Below are 14,374 nucleotides of genomic sequence, written 5' to 3'. Positions count from 1 at the left end.
GACAAGGACATGATCAAGTATTAATTAATTGTTAAATGAGTTATCAATCTGCTCATTTACTGAAAACTGATATCTGACAAGATTTTGAGCTTTTAAAGGAACACTCCGACTTTTTGGGACTTTAGCCTATTCACCTTACCCCCCAGAGTTAGATAAGTCCATATACATACCTTTTTCATCTCCGTGCGTGCTATAAGTCTGTTTGACGCACCCACCGCTAGCCTAGCTTAGCACAAAGACTCGACGTGACTGGTTGCAGCTTTCATACTAATCCAAATGAGTGACAAAATAACGCAAACGTTTTCCTATTTACATGTTGTGATTTGTATAGTCACAGAATGTACAAATAACAAAGTCAAATGAGTCACAGACATCTTGCTAACCGTATAAAACCTGGGAACTATTCTCTGAAGGCGAAGCACTGCTAACGTTACTTTGACGGAGTAATAACCGCATCACCGGCGGAGACACGCCGTGGTGAGGAGCGGAAAGTTCGCTCAGTGTTTGGGTAACAGAGTCAGCAATTTATAAATAGTAAAAGCGTAGTTTAGAGTCATGGGTTTTCGCTCTATTGTAAATAGCTGCGACAGTAAACAGGGGAGGTAATACCATGTTTCACAGAATTCCAACTAAAAACGCTGACTGGATGAAGAAATGGCTAACTTACTCTGGATATTGATCCAAACACACCTTATAGATTAAGGGACATTATGTTTGCTCGGTAGCCTACATTTCAATGGACGACTATTTTGAAAAAATGGAACGACTATTTTGGAAAATTTGCCACACGGACCATAATGTGCTGAAGGATACGGCTATCCCATCGATAGCACAGACAGGACAAGTGGATCACCTGCGGCTGAGGTAAGTGTTCCGTTATGTTTTTAGATGACCTACTGTAACAGTGCCATTAGCCAGAGCTAATGTAACGTTAGTGACACTATTATATGATTAGGGTATGAATATGTTTTTATCTTGATGCGGTGCGGACGCGCTTGGGAAAAAAACGAGCGCGTTCACCGCGTTGAACTTGCACCCTGCGCGCGGCGCGCCTAGTAGCCTAAATTTGAAATCACCATGGAAATAACGAACTTGAGCGTGCAAAAGGGTACGATAGGCTGTGAGTTCATTGTGCAAAAACAATTTGTGCTATTACTTTCCCCTTATTCTATCCTATAGTAATGCGATTTTACTGTATATTATATACTGTTGAATACATTTGGTTCAGCTAATAAGTTGCATTTAAAATACATTGATTCCTGTAATAATAATTATTTATTCATGTGATATTTATAAATCTGGGTGCGTTTTTGGTTGGAAATCAATTAAACATGGTACTGTATTACCTGTTTATTGTCACAGCTCATACAATAAAGCAAACACCCATGATAAACTATGATTTTCTATCTAACGTTAGTAATTGCTGACTCTTTACTCCAACACTAAGGCGAACTCTCTGCTCCACACCACGGTGCGTCTCAGGTGATTGTTATCACTCTGCCCAAGTAGCAGTGCTTCGCCTTCAGAAAATATAGTATTTATACGGTTAAAAGATGTCTGTGTCTCATATGGCCTTGATATTTGCACACTCTGTGACTATACAAACCACAACATGTAAATAGGAAAACGTTTGCGTTATTTTGCCACTCATTTGGATTGGTATGAAAGCTGCAACCATTCACATCCAGTCTTTGTGCTAAGCTAGGCTAGCGGTGGGTGCGTCAAACAGACTAATAGCACGCACGGAGATGAAAAAGGTATGGAGTCTATGGACTTATCTAACTCTGGGGGGTAAGGTGAATAGGCTAAAGTCCCAAAAAGTCGGAGTGTTCCTTTAAGGCAACAGTAGCCTAAAATTAGTTTTCTAACCCCAAATATAGACTAATGTTTCTAAAATATAAAATGCTTTTCATGTAAACGGATCCATTTATACTCTGAGAAAGTCTTATATGAACTGACACTGTTGTAAAATTAAATAAGCTTCCCCACAAAAATAATGTCTATTTAACTTTTTTTGCCTACTTTTTTAGATGGTCCTCACTGCAGAACACAAAATCCAGGGGGAGGATTCTAACCCAGCCTACCCATCTCCACCCCCTGATCCCTAACCCCACCCCTAATCCTACCCATCTCCACCCTGTGATCCCTAACCCCACCCCTAAACCTACCCATCTCCGCCCCCTGGTCCCTCACCCCACCCCTAATCCTACCCATCTCCACCCTGTGATCCCTAACCCCACCCCTAATCCTACCCATCTTCACCCTGTGGTCCCTAACCCCACCCCTAATCCTACCCATCTCCACCCCCTGATCCCTAACCCCACCCCTAATCCTACCCATCTCCACCCTGTGATCCCTAACCCCACCCCTAATCCTACCCATCTTCACCCTGTGGTCCCTAACCCCACCCCTAATCCTACCCATCTTCACCCTGTGGTCCCTAACCCCACCCCTAATCCTAACCATCTCTGCCCCCTGGTCCCTAACCCCACCCCTAATCCTACCCATCTCCACCCTGTGATCCCTAACCCCACCCCTAATCCTACCCATCTTCACCCTGTGGTCCCTAACCCCACCCCTAATCCTAACCATCTCTGCCCCCTGGTCCCTAACCCCACCCCTAATCCTACCCATCTCCACCCTGTGATCCCTAACCCCACCCCTAAACCTAACCATCTCCGCCCCCTGGTCCCTAACCCGACCCCTAATCCTACCCATCTCCACCCTGTGATCCCTAACCCTACCCCTAAACCTACCCATCTCCGCCCCCTGGTCCCTAACCCCACCCCTAATTCTACCCATCTCCACCCTGTGATCCCTAACCCCACCCCTAAACCTACCCATCTCCGCCCCCTGGTCCCTAACCCCACCCCTAATTCTACCCATCTCCTCCCTGTGATCCCTAACCCCACCCCTAATCCTACCCATCTCCGCCCCCTGGTCCCTAACCCCACCCCTAATTCTACCCATCTCCACCCTGTGATCCCTAACCCCACCCCTAAACCTACCCATCTCCGCCCCCTGGTCCCTAACCCCACCCCTAATTCTACCCATCTCCTCCCTGTGATCCCTAACCCCACCCCTAATCCTACCCATCTCCGCCCCTGATCCCTAACCCCACCCCTAAACCTACCCATCTCCGCCCCCTGGTCCCTAACCCCACCCCTAATTCTACCCATCTCCTCCCTGTGATCCCTAACCCCACCCCTAATCCTACCCATCTCCGCCCCCTGGTCCCTAACCCCACCCCTAATTCTACCCATCTCCACCCTGTGATCCCTAACCCCACCCCTAAACCTACCCATCTCCGCCCCCTGGTCCCTAACCCCACCCCTAATTCTACCCATCTCCTCCCTGTGATCCCTAACCCCACCCCTAATCCTACCCATCTCCGCCCCTGATCCCTAACCCCACCCTTAATCCTACCCATCTCCGCCCCCTGGTCCCTAACCCCACCCCTAATTCTACCCATCTCCACCCTGTGATCCCTAACCCCACCCCTAAACCTACCCATCTCCGCCCCCTGGTCCCTAACCCCACCCCTAATTCTACCCATCTCCTCCCTGTGATCCCTAACCCCACCCCTAATCCTACCCATCTCCGCCCCTGATCCCTAACCCCACCCCTAAACCTACCCATCTCCGCCCCCTGGTCCCTAACCCCACCCCTAATTCTACCCATCTCCTCCCTGTGATCCCTAACCCCACCCCTAATCCTACCCATCTTCGCCCCTTATATCTGGATCCAACTCCGCCCCCTGGATCTCGTGTACTGCAATGAGGTGCTACTGTACTTTTTTGGAACAATGTGCTCTGATGAACACAGCGACACCACGCGTATTTATTAGTATATCATACGTTTTTTAAGTAGTAATAAAAAGCATAATAAAAAAGTCGACATTTGCTTAATATCATTTATTTCCAAATTCACATGTACATCAACAAGAATATTTGTAAACCAGTTATTAATAAAACACACAAACAATATTGACAACCACAATTCCCAAGCTAAAATATACAACCGCAAAAATGGTGTATGGAGTCAATGACAACAGGATAGCAAAACTGCGCCCAAAACCATGTTGCAGATGCTATAGTGAGACATTTAAACCAAATGACAGACTTTCTTTCCCTCTTCTGTCTTCTACAAACTCACTTCCCCCCTCAACACAACATCACAAGCGAAACAAAACACCTTATCCCATATCCAAGCTCTGCCGACCTTTCCAAAAAACACCCTAGTTAGAAAACGTGTCGCCAATCCATGTAAAAACTCAGCATGCAGGTTTAAAGTGTTGCAGGCGTGGTCTCTGAACTTCTCTGCTTATTTTTTTTTTCTTTTCCTCATAAACATACAGTCATAAACATACAGTTAACATACATTAAATATCTAATGGTAGTTACACAGCTCCCTCTCCAACACAAAGAAACAGGGGTCGTCGTCCGAGTAGTGCTCTTTTCCACTATATCTACATAGATTCCTAATAAGCACATCAGCGATTATGGGATACACGCAAAAGTAGAGGCAATCTCAGGCTGCTTACATGAAACGCATGCAAGGAGCAAAGATAGCGTGGAGTGGTTCAAAGCTCATTAAAACATTCTGCGATTTCATTGAAGCCGTATGACTGGTTAAGGTCATTACATCATCATTCAGTTGAATAGAATACCTTGACTTCATATTTTACAGCTCTAAAGAAGAGGAAGTGGAGGATGTGTTCACAGAGCATTGTGTAACGGCATGCTTGTGCTCAGGTGATGGTTTTCGTGAAGATGTCATCAGTGCAGTGGGCAAATTTACAATACGTTTTGGCAATTCATCTAAAAAATGATAACTCCGCTAGAGCTGGATGTCATGGCAGGAAAAGAGAGGAACTGTTGGCAGTATTATGGGAAAAAATTACAGATGCATAGGTTGTGTTTTTCCACAAGAGATTTCAAATAATGTCCCTAGGGTTGGGTATCGTTTGAATTTAAACGATTCTGATTCCGATTCCGATTCCTTGTTTCGATTCCGGTTCCGAACGATTCTCGATTCCGATTCTTTTAAGAGGCAGGGTCAAAAAAGTTTAGCTAACCTTGCTAACCAATGGCCTTTCTGAAGGAAATAATCCCGTCACAAATACTCCTTTTGTCACAAATTTTGCATTTTGCCGAGATTTCGTTATTTTTAGAAAAGTGAAGACACACTTTGGACCACTGACGTAAGCTACTAATGTTCGACTCGCGCGGTTATGCCAACACTTCCGGTAGACGCTTCTTCGTTGGTGTTGTTCAGCGGTTTCTTCTTCCGCTCGGCGGACTGTGAATATCGAAACTAGGAATCGAAATTTTAACTTTTGAACGATTCCGGGAAAAACGAAAAGTTAGTCCCGATTCCAATCGATACTCGATTCTCGATACCCAACCCTAAATGTCCCTCACCTGCAACCTGCCATTAATTAACACTTTGCAATAGCATCAGTTAATAATGCATTATGACTCGAACAACAAAGAACAATTTTTTACAGCAATTTCTAATCTAGGTTCATTTATTATTGTTTATTTTCATAAATGAAAGGTTATAAAAATGTGTATTTACCTATATTAATAAATGCTGTAGTAGCATTGTTCATTTTTATTTCATGATGGCTACTGCATTAATAAATGCTAAAACCGTGAATCTTAATGTAAAGCGGTACCAATAAAAATGTCAAAACCGCTGTAAACACGTAGCTACAATTTGAAGATATTTTATGCATATGTTAAAAATATAAATGCGAGTTAAATGTTATGTTAGTTCCAAAAAAAAACAAAACAAACAAAAAAAGTAGGAGAGGCATTTTCAAAGAAGCACTGACATAATTCAAATCAATAATTTAAGACTGCCAGTAGGCACACAAAAACGTGTTTCCATATCATAAATATCTCATATCCGCAGAATAATACTGTAAGAAAGTTTATGACGAACACGGTTCACTGCAGCAAGTGTAATCTCTGACCGACAGCAAAGCGAAAAACCTGTTGTTCTTCACGTAAGCCGTGCAAATCATTTCAGAAATGGACTGTGGGGCTTTAAGCTTCATTCAATCTCAAAGTCAAGATTCAGGGCTCTAATTTTTATTTTAAGCACTGCTAAGCGACTTATTCATAATCTCCATCTAATTTGATCCTGATTCAAAAATGAGAACAATCCTCTCTGAAAGTGAAAAATGGGTTCTGTCTGAACTGTCCTAAATCCAGTACTAACCAAACACCAGGCATGCCTAGAGGAAATCTAAAATGGTCAACAAAAGGCATTCAAACACATCAACGCAATTTTGTGCTGCTAAATATAGTCAAGGGAGGGCTACTGCAAGAAATTCCCAATTGTTAAGTTCCCTGCTTTAAAGCAAATGACGAGTGAACAGGCAAATTCATACACAATTCACAGTTAAAACAGCTTCATTGGCCTATAACAAATCTGAAGTCTTACAAAATCGAACAGTGATTGCCAAACGTTACTTGGCGTTGTTTTCTGGGCCACAAAATGACTTTCAGAGAGAGGTTAGAGTACCACCAGGCAGGTGAAAGTGTGTGTTCTGATTTCTGGGGTGGGGTTTGGGGGCGTGGCTGGGTGGTAGTATGGTCCAATCACAAGCCCTGCTTGGCCAGCGATGCAGACACCTGGTCGGCGAGGGTGGAGAGCTGCGGCGGGTCTGCCATGTTGAGGCTGCCAGAAGAGGAGACGGTGCTCAGGCCGTGTGGAGACTCGTCTAGAGACACGATTTCTGCGCCATGGTCGGTTCGCGCTTTGGCCTGCTCACGGAACAACAGTTTGTGCGACTCAATCTGGGGAAAGGAAATTTATGAAAACAATCGAGAGCAAATGAAATGCCTGAGGTGAACTGGATATTGGTTCAGAGGGGACATATGGAAGCTTGTTTCCACCACCGAATAAAAAAAATAAATAAATAAATAATGATATAAAGTCAGGATTGCGAGATATAAAGTCAGTCAATGTAAAGTCGCAATTCTGACAAATAGTCGTAATTGTGAGGAAAAAAAGAGAATTGCGACTTTATCTCACAATTCTGACTTTTTTTCTCACAATTGTGAGTACATCTCGCAATTCTGACTTTATAACAGAATTGCGAGTTTATATCTTGAAATTCTGACAAGATCTTTTCTCAGAATTGTGAGATAAAAATTTGCATTTGCAAGTTATCAGGCCAATTCTAAGGGGAAAAAAAGACTAAATTTTTTCTCCCTCAGAATAGTTTACATCTCACAATTCTGACTTTATATCATGCAATTCTGACTTAATATCACGCAATTCTGACTTAATATCTCGCAATTCTAACTTAATATCTCGCAATTCTGACTTAATATCTCGCAATTCTGACTTAATATCTCGCAATTCTGACTTAATATCTCGCAATTCTGACTTAATATCATGCAATTCTGACTTAATATCACGCAATTCTGACTTAATATCATGCAATTCTGACTTAATATCACGCAATTCTGACTTAATATCTCGCAATTCTGACTTAATATCTCGCAATTCTGACTTTATATCTCACAATTCTGACTTTATATCACACAATTCTGACTTAATATCTTGAAATTCGGACTTAATATCTAGCAATTCTGACTTAATATCTCGCAATTCTGACTTAATATCTCACAATTCTGACTTAATATCTCGCAATTCTGACTTTATATCTCGCAATTCTGACTTAATATCTCGCAATTCTGACTTAATATCTCGCAATTCTGACTTTATATCTCACAATTCTGACTTTATATCACACAATTCTGACTTAATATCTTGAAATTCGGACTTAACATCTAGCAATTCTGACTTAATATCTCGCAATTCTGACTTTATATCTCACAATTCTGACTATATCTCACAATTATGACTTTATATCTCGCAATTCTGACTATATCTCACAATTATGACTTTATATCACGCAATTGCGACTATATCACGCAATTCTGACTTAATATCTCGCAATTCTGACTTAATATCTCGCAATTCTGACTTAATATCTCGCAATTCTGACTTAATATCTCGCAATTCTGACTTAATATCATGCAATTCTGACTTAATATCACGCAATTCTGACTTAATATCTCGCAATTCTGACTTAATATCTCGCAATTCTGACTTAATATCTCGCAATTCTGAATTAATATCTCGCAATTCTGACTTAATATCTCGCAATTCTGACTTTATATCTCACAATTCTGACTTTATATCACACAATTCTGACTTAATATCTTGAAATTCGGACTTAATATCTCGCAATTCTGACTTAATATCTCGCAATTCTGACTTAATATCTCGCAATTCTGACTATATCTCACAATTATGACTTTATATCTCGCAATTCTGACTATATCTCACAATTCTGACTTTATATCACGCAATTGCGACTATATCTCACAATTCTGACTTTATATCTCGCAATTCTGACTTTATAACACGCAATTGCCACTATATCTCACAATTCTGACTTTATATCTCGCAATTCTGACTTTATATCTCACAATTCTGACTTTATATCTCACAATTCTGACTAACACGCAATTGCGACTATATCTCGCAATTCTGACTTCATAACACGAAATTGCGACTTTATATCACGCAATTCTGACTTTATATCACCCTATAGTGACTATATCTCGCAATTCTGACTTTATAACACGCAATTGCGACTTTATATCTCGCAATTCTGACTTTATATCTCGCAATTTTGACTTTAAATCTCACAATTCTGACTTTATATCTCACAATTCTAACTTTATATCTCGCAATTCTGACTTTATATCTCACAATTCTGACTATATTACGCAATTCTGACTTTATATCTCGCAATTCTGACTTTATATCTCACAATTCTGACTATATCTCACAATTCTGACTTTATAACATACGATTGCGACTTTATATCTCGCAATTCTGACTTTATATCTTGCAATTCTGACTTTATATCTCGCAATTTTGACTATATCTCGCAAATCTGACTTTATATCTCGCAATTCTGACTTTATATCACGCAATTCTGACTTTATATCTTGCAATTCTGACTTTATATCATGCAATTCTGACTTTATATCTCGCAATTTTGACTATATCTCGCAAATCTGACTTTATATCTCGCATTTCTGACTTTATAACACGCAATTCTGACTTTATATCACGCAATTCTGACTTTATATCTTGCAATTCTGACTTTATATCTTCCAATTCTGACTTTATATCTTGCAATTCTGACTTTATATCTCGCAATTCTGACTTTATATCACGCAATTCTGTCTTTATATCTCGCAATTCTGAGAAATAAAGTCAGAATTGCGAGATGTAAACTCGCAATTGTGAGAAAAATAGTCAGAGTTGTGAGACAGAAAGTTGCAATTACCTTTTTTATGTTTCATTCTGTGGCGGAAACAAGCTTCCATAGGGGACCTGAGATTCTTGGATATGGATTAAAACAGTTCTCGAGTGAAAACACCCATGTAACCATGCATAGGCATCCAGGACCATTCTGTACTGGAAACTCCTAGTAAATAGTAATCTAAATCCTGTATTCTGAGGGCCATTCCATCATTTGACATCACTGTTGCTCTCTAGTGGCCATTAAGCTGCAGGGCAGGGATGTTATAAAATCAGAAATAGTTGTTGTGTACCCTCAAAATGCTAAATAATAACATGCTCAAATGATCAATGTATAAATAATACATTTTTCAAACAATAAAAAAAAAAACGTAAGATGATGTTAAAAGGGATAAAGCAGCAATAAAAAAAGAATGAGAAAATAAGTCAATAAAAACTTTTTGAGATAAGTTTATATAATAGTTTATATAATAAGTATATATATATATATTATATATAAGTATAATAATATAATAAGTTATATAAATATAAACATAATTTAAACTAAATTTTTGTTTTAAATCTTCTTAAAATAAATATATCATTTGTTGGTCAGTTGCTCATTTGTACAGTTGATTAAAAGATTAAAAAAATAAATAAATTAAAAAAATAAATAAATCTTGATGCTGTTCACCGTTCACAGCCATTAGAGGAGAGTGAGCGGGACATTTAAAAAAATCTCTTTTTTGTGGTCTGAAAAAAAAAGAACGGCATTAGAACAACACCAGGGTGGGTAAAATTAATTTTAGGGTGACCTATTCCTATTAATAGTGATGTGTCCCCATATTTGAGCACTCTCCAAAAATTATATTATAAAAATATATGAGAGTACAGTGACGGTTAATTTAATGCGGATAGCCTCTCTTTGAATACTTACTGGAGTCCTCAATCTTTATCTGGGGGTTGCTGAGGAGGATGGGCTCTGGGGACATACTGGCAGATGAGAGGGTGGGGGTATCAGAGGGGTCTGGGGTGAGGAAGCCCTCATCTTGGGGCGTATCTGCCCCTCTCCCCTTCTCTCTCTAGAGACGGACCCCAGGGTGGCCAATAAGAGGTGAAATGAACACCATGGTCAACCAAAACAGAAAGAAACACAAAATGATATGGGTTCAACAAAAAGGAAAACGATGGTAACGCAAATGTAAATAAATTAAAGATGAAGTATGTCATGTATTCTCTTCAAATATATTTTTATATCAGTTTTATTTGAACACAGTTTAATACGCAGAGACAAGTAAAAGCAAAACACTTTAAATCCTGATGCTCATGGAATCAAAACAAAGGCCAATGAGATGAGAATTTGAAGGAGTTAAAGGATTAGATAATTCACTCACCCTTATGTCATCCAAGATGTCCATGTCATTCTTTCTTCAGTCGAAAAGAAATTAAGATTTTTTATGAAAACTTTACAGGATTTTTCTCCATATAATGGACTTCAATGGGAACCAAACGGTTCAAGGTCCGAAAGACAGTTTCGTTGCAGCTTCAAAGGGCTTTAAACGACACCAGACGATGATTAAGGGTCTGATGTCAAAAATGACTCGGAAAAAAGATTTGTTCATTTTGATGAACGAGTTCAAACAGGAGAGTCACAAACGCTCATCACAGAACACAAAACAAGGCGAGCATTTGTGCTAATAAAACTTAAACTTTTTTTATTTATTTTTGAAACGGCCGATCGTTTCGCTTGATAAGACCCTTATTCATCGTCTGGACTCGTCTAAAGCCCTTTGAAGCTGCACTGAAACTGTCTTTTGGACCATGAGCCGTTTGGTTCCCAGTGAAGTGCATTATATGGAGAAAAATCCTGGAATGTTTTCATCAAAAACCTTCATTTCTTTTCGACTGAAGAAAGAAAGACATCTTGGATGACATGGGGGTGAGTAAATTATCAGCAAAAGCTTTTTTTTTAAAAGTGATCTACTCCTTTAAAACGTTCTTTAAGCCATCTAAAGAACTGAATGATTCAAACCCAGAGACCACCTTAGACAGACTTACACAGACATGGTTGTAAAATGATAAGGATTTATATATTTAACTTTAGGGTGTGTAGATTGTGTAGATTATCTAATGAATAGATTGAGTATCGTTTCCCATCAGTGGAGGACAAGTGGTCTTACCCTCCTGCTGCCTCCTCCAGCCACGTGTTTAATGTTGTCCAGAGATCCAATCTTTGACTGAGCCTTGAATTCAAGCTTCTCAGACCTGATCTCAATGTTTCCTCCACCTTGAAAAGGCAGGTGAAATTCCTCATGACTTATGTTTAATGTACATGCATTCAAAATGCTGAGAAAACTGAGTCCAAAGCTTGAGCTTCGATTGTCGGAGACATTGAAAATCCAAAGTGGACGTCTACGGTTACCTGGTTTGTGGCGCAGGTTGTCTTTCGATCCGCACTTTGACTGCACATTGCTCAGGTCGATCTTTTTGTGGAGGATTTGGACCTTTTCAAAACAAAAAAACAATTATAGTCATTTAGAAAGTTCTAAATTCATTAAAAAAAATCCAAACACACTCTCATTTACATGAGAAAGAGAAAAAGCTTGAGAAAATGGCAGACAGGTGCTAAAGTGCAGTTAGTCAGTGAACTTTTCAGTTCCTTCAATGCAAAAGCATCTTGTTGGATTAGTCTCTCACTCTCTGAGAATTTTTAAAACCAATTTGTATTTACATTTAGCTGACGCTTTTATCCAAAGCGACTTACAATTGCTGTTTATGTCAGAGGTCGCACGCCTCTGGAGCAACTTGCTCAGGGACACATTGATGTCTCACAGTGGATTCGAACCTGGGTCTCTCACACCAAAGGCATGTGTCTTATCCACTGCGCCATGTTTTTATAGCGATGTAAGTACGATGAACCACAACATTAATTATCTAGTTGGTCACCAGTTCTAAAAAGATATGTTCTTCAATGCTCTTCATTTTAAGACACAACATGAGAACGGTACAATCGTGTACCATTCCTGCTCCAAAAATAGACGCAATGACCTCATAGCCACAGCTGTTGGGGGTTTTTCTGTGTAAAAAGGCCTCAGTGTCTTCAGAGTGAGGTCAACTTATAGCTGGAGCCAACTGCTCACCACAAAGACCAGCTCTGCTGACCAGAGCGCTAAACAAGACCCCTCTGTACAAATCCCCTCCAGTGCATAAGGATCTCTCGCTGGTACTTTAAGAAGTGTAATGACAAGCCGGTTGGCATTAAGGGTTAGGATTTCAGCGGTGGTCATCTGTTTTTGTAAGGAAAGAGGTTTTCCTAAAAGTCAAAAATCAAAGTCTTCTAATTATATGGAGAATTGTTTATGACATGCTTAACTTTATTGAAGTAAGGAAAGTGTCTGTTTTTAACAGGTCTTGCAGGAAATGTCAATGCCACAAAACAGCATGTATATTCTTCTGAGTTACATGTAAATGAAGAAAAGAAAGCATGTAAACTATTAAATCCGACTATTTTCTCAACCGGATTAAAGGAGTAGTTCACTTTAAAAAAAAAAAAAACTTTTGCTGATAATTTACTCACCCCCATGTCATCCAAGATGTCCATGTCTTTCTTTCTTCAGTCGAAAAGAAATTAAGGTTTTTGATGAAAACATTCCAGGATTTTTCTCCATATAATGGACTTCAATGGGAACCAAACGGTTCAAGGTCCAAAAGACAGTTTCAGTGCAAACTGTTCAAAGGGCTTTAAACGATTCCAGACGATGAATAAGGGTCTTATCAAACGAAACGATCACTCATTTAATAAATAAATAACAAAGTTTAAGTTTTATAAGCTCAAATGGTCGCCTTGCTCTGTTCTGTAATGCTCGTTTGTTACTCTCCTGTTCGAACTCGTTCATCAAAATGAATGAATCTTTTTCCACTTCATTTGGTTCATTCAAAAAAACGAAACGAACGAATTGACTCGGAAAAAGATTTGTTCATTTTGATAAACGAGTTTGAACAGGAGAGTCACGAACGCTCGTCACAGAACAGAGCAAGGCGAGCATTTGAGCTTACCGATCGTTTCGCTTGATAGGACCCTTATTCATCGTCTGGAATCGTTTAAAGCCCTTTGAACAGTTTGCACTGAAAGTGTCTTTTGGACCTTGAACCGTTTGGTTCCCATTGAAGTCCACTATATGGAGAAAAATACTAGAATGTTTTCATCAAAAACTTTAATTTCTTTTCGACTGAAGAAAGAAAGACATGGACATCTTGGATGACATGGGGGTGAGTAAATTATCAGCAAACGTTTTTTGAAAAGTGAACTACTCCTTTAAATATGTTTTACGTCACACAAATGTGCATTTATGTGCCGCGATTATAAGTACGTTGACTTGCATTCAGTGGAATGAGACTGAATATTTACTATATAATTGCAGAAAAAGCTTTTCTCACATAAATGTCAGCTTTGTTAGATATGTCATCAAGGCAAAACTGACAACGCACTCCATTGACATTGTATTGCGGTGGCTTTCTTTGGTTCTGAACGCTTTTTTGGAAATAAATGTAATGCACATGTAATCAAATATATGAATCGGATTGCAACATTTAGGGTTTGTATAAAATAAAGATTACAGACTCTGAAATCAGATTGGATTCATTCTGATTTACAAAAATTAGTGCATGCAAATTGCAAACATTCCTGTTTATGAGAGTTAGAGGGTGAGTGGTCATACAGTCAAAGCCAAGAAACAAACCAGTATTTACCATGGATTCATTTAAAATAGGGAAACACAATAGATCAGTGCTCTGACTATTTCATTATGAATATTCATTTCCCATATTTTTACTTTTAGATTATCCCAAAAATAGTTTAGTTTATTTCACCCAAAAATGACAAATCTGTTATGAATTACTCACCCTCATGTCGATCCAAACCCCAAAGACTTTCAAGTAGTTGTGTGAACATGAACATGTTCATCTTCAGAACACAAATGAATATATTTTTTGTGAACCTGAGATTTTCTGTTCCTCCATTGACAAGTCTTCA

At 39.4% G+C, this 14,374-nt stretch overlaps 1 protein-coding gene across 11 annotated transcripts in view; it reads right to left on the bottom strand.

Annotated features, from left to right (window-relative positions):
* Positions 1-6,051: 6,051 nt before the first annotated feature.
* Positions 6,052-14,374, bottom strand: part of mapta (microtubule-associated protein tau a) — a 48,254-nt gene continuing 39,931 nt past the window's right edge. For 9 of the 11 annotated variants that reach the window (XM_089121795.1, XM_089121799.1, XM_089121798.1 and 6 more), the window contains 3 exons: positions 11,765-11,846; positions 11,523-11,629; positions 6,052-6,809 (listed from right to left, as the gene is read on the bottom strand). In XM_089121795.1, coding sequence (XP_088977921.1) covers positions 6,612-6,809; positions 11,523-11,629; positions 11,765-11,846 — 387 coding nt within the window. In that variant the 3' untranslated portion in view covers positions 6,052-6,611. Of the gene's footprint in view, positions 6,810-10,279; positions 10,425-11,522; positions 11,630-11,764; positions 11,847-14,374 lie in introns of all 11 variants that reach the window. The other 2 variants (XM_089121796.1, XM_089121800.1) reach the window with 1 other exon arrangement.

The sequence above is a fragment of the Pimephales promelas genome, chromosome 17 (genome assembly GCF_988280905.1).
Source record: "Pimephales promelas chromosome 17, fPimPro1.hap1.1, whole genome shotgun sequence".
Lineage (NCBI taxonomy): Eukaryota > Metazoa > Chordata > Actinopteri > Cypriniformes > Leuciscidae > Pimephales > Pimephales promelas.
The sequence above is the reverse complement of the archived record's forward strand: the minus strand, read 5'-3'. Positions and strand labels throughout refer to the sequence as shown.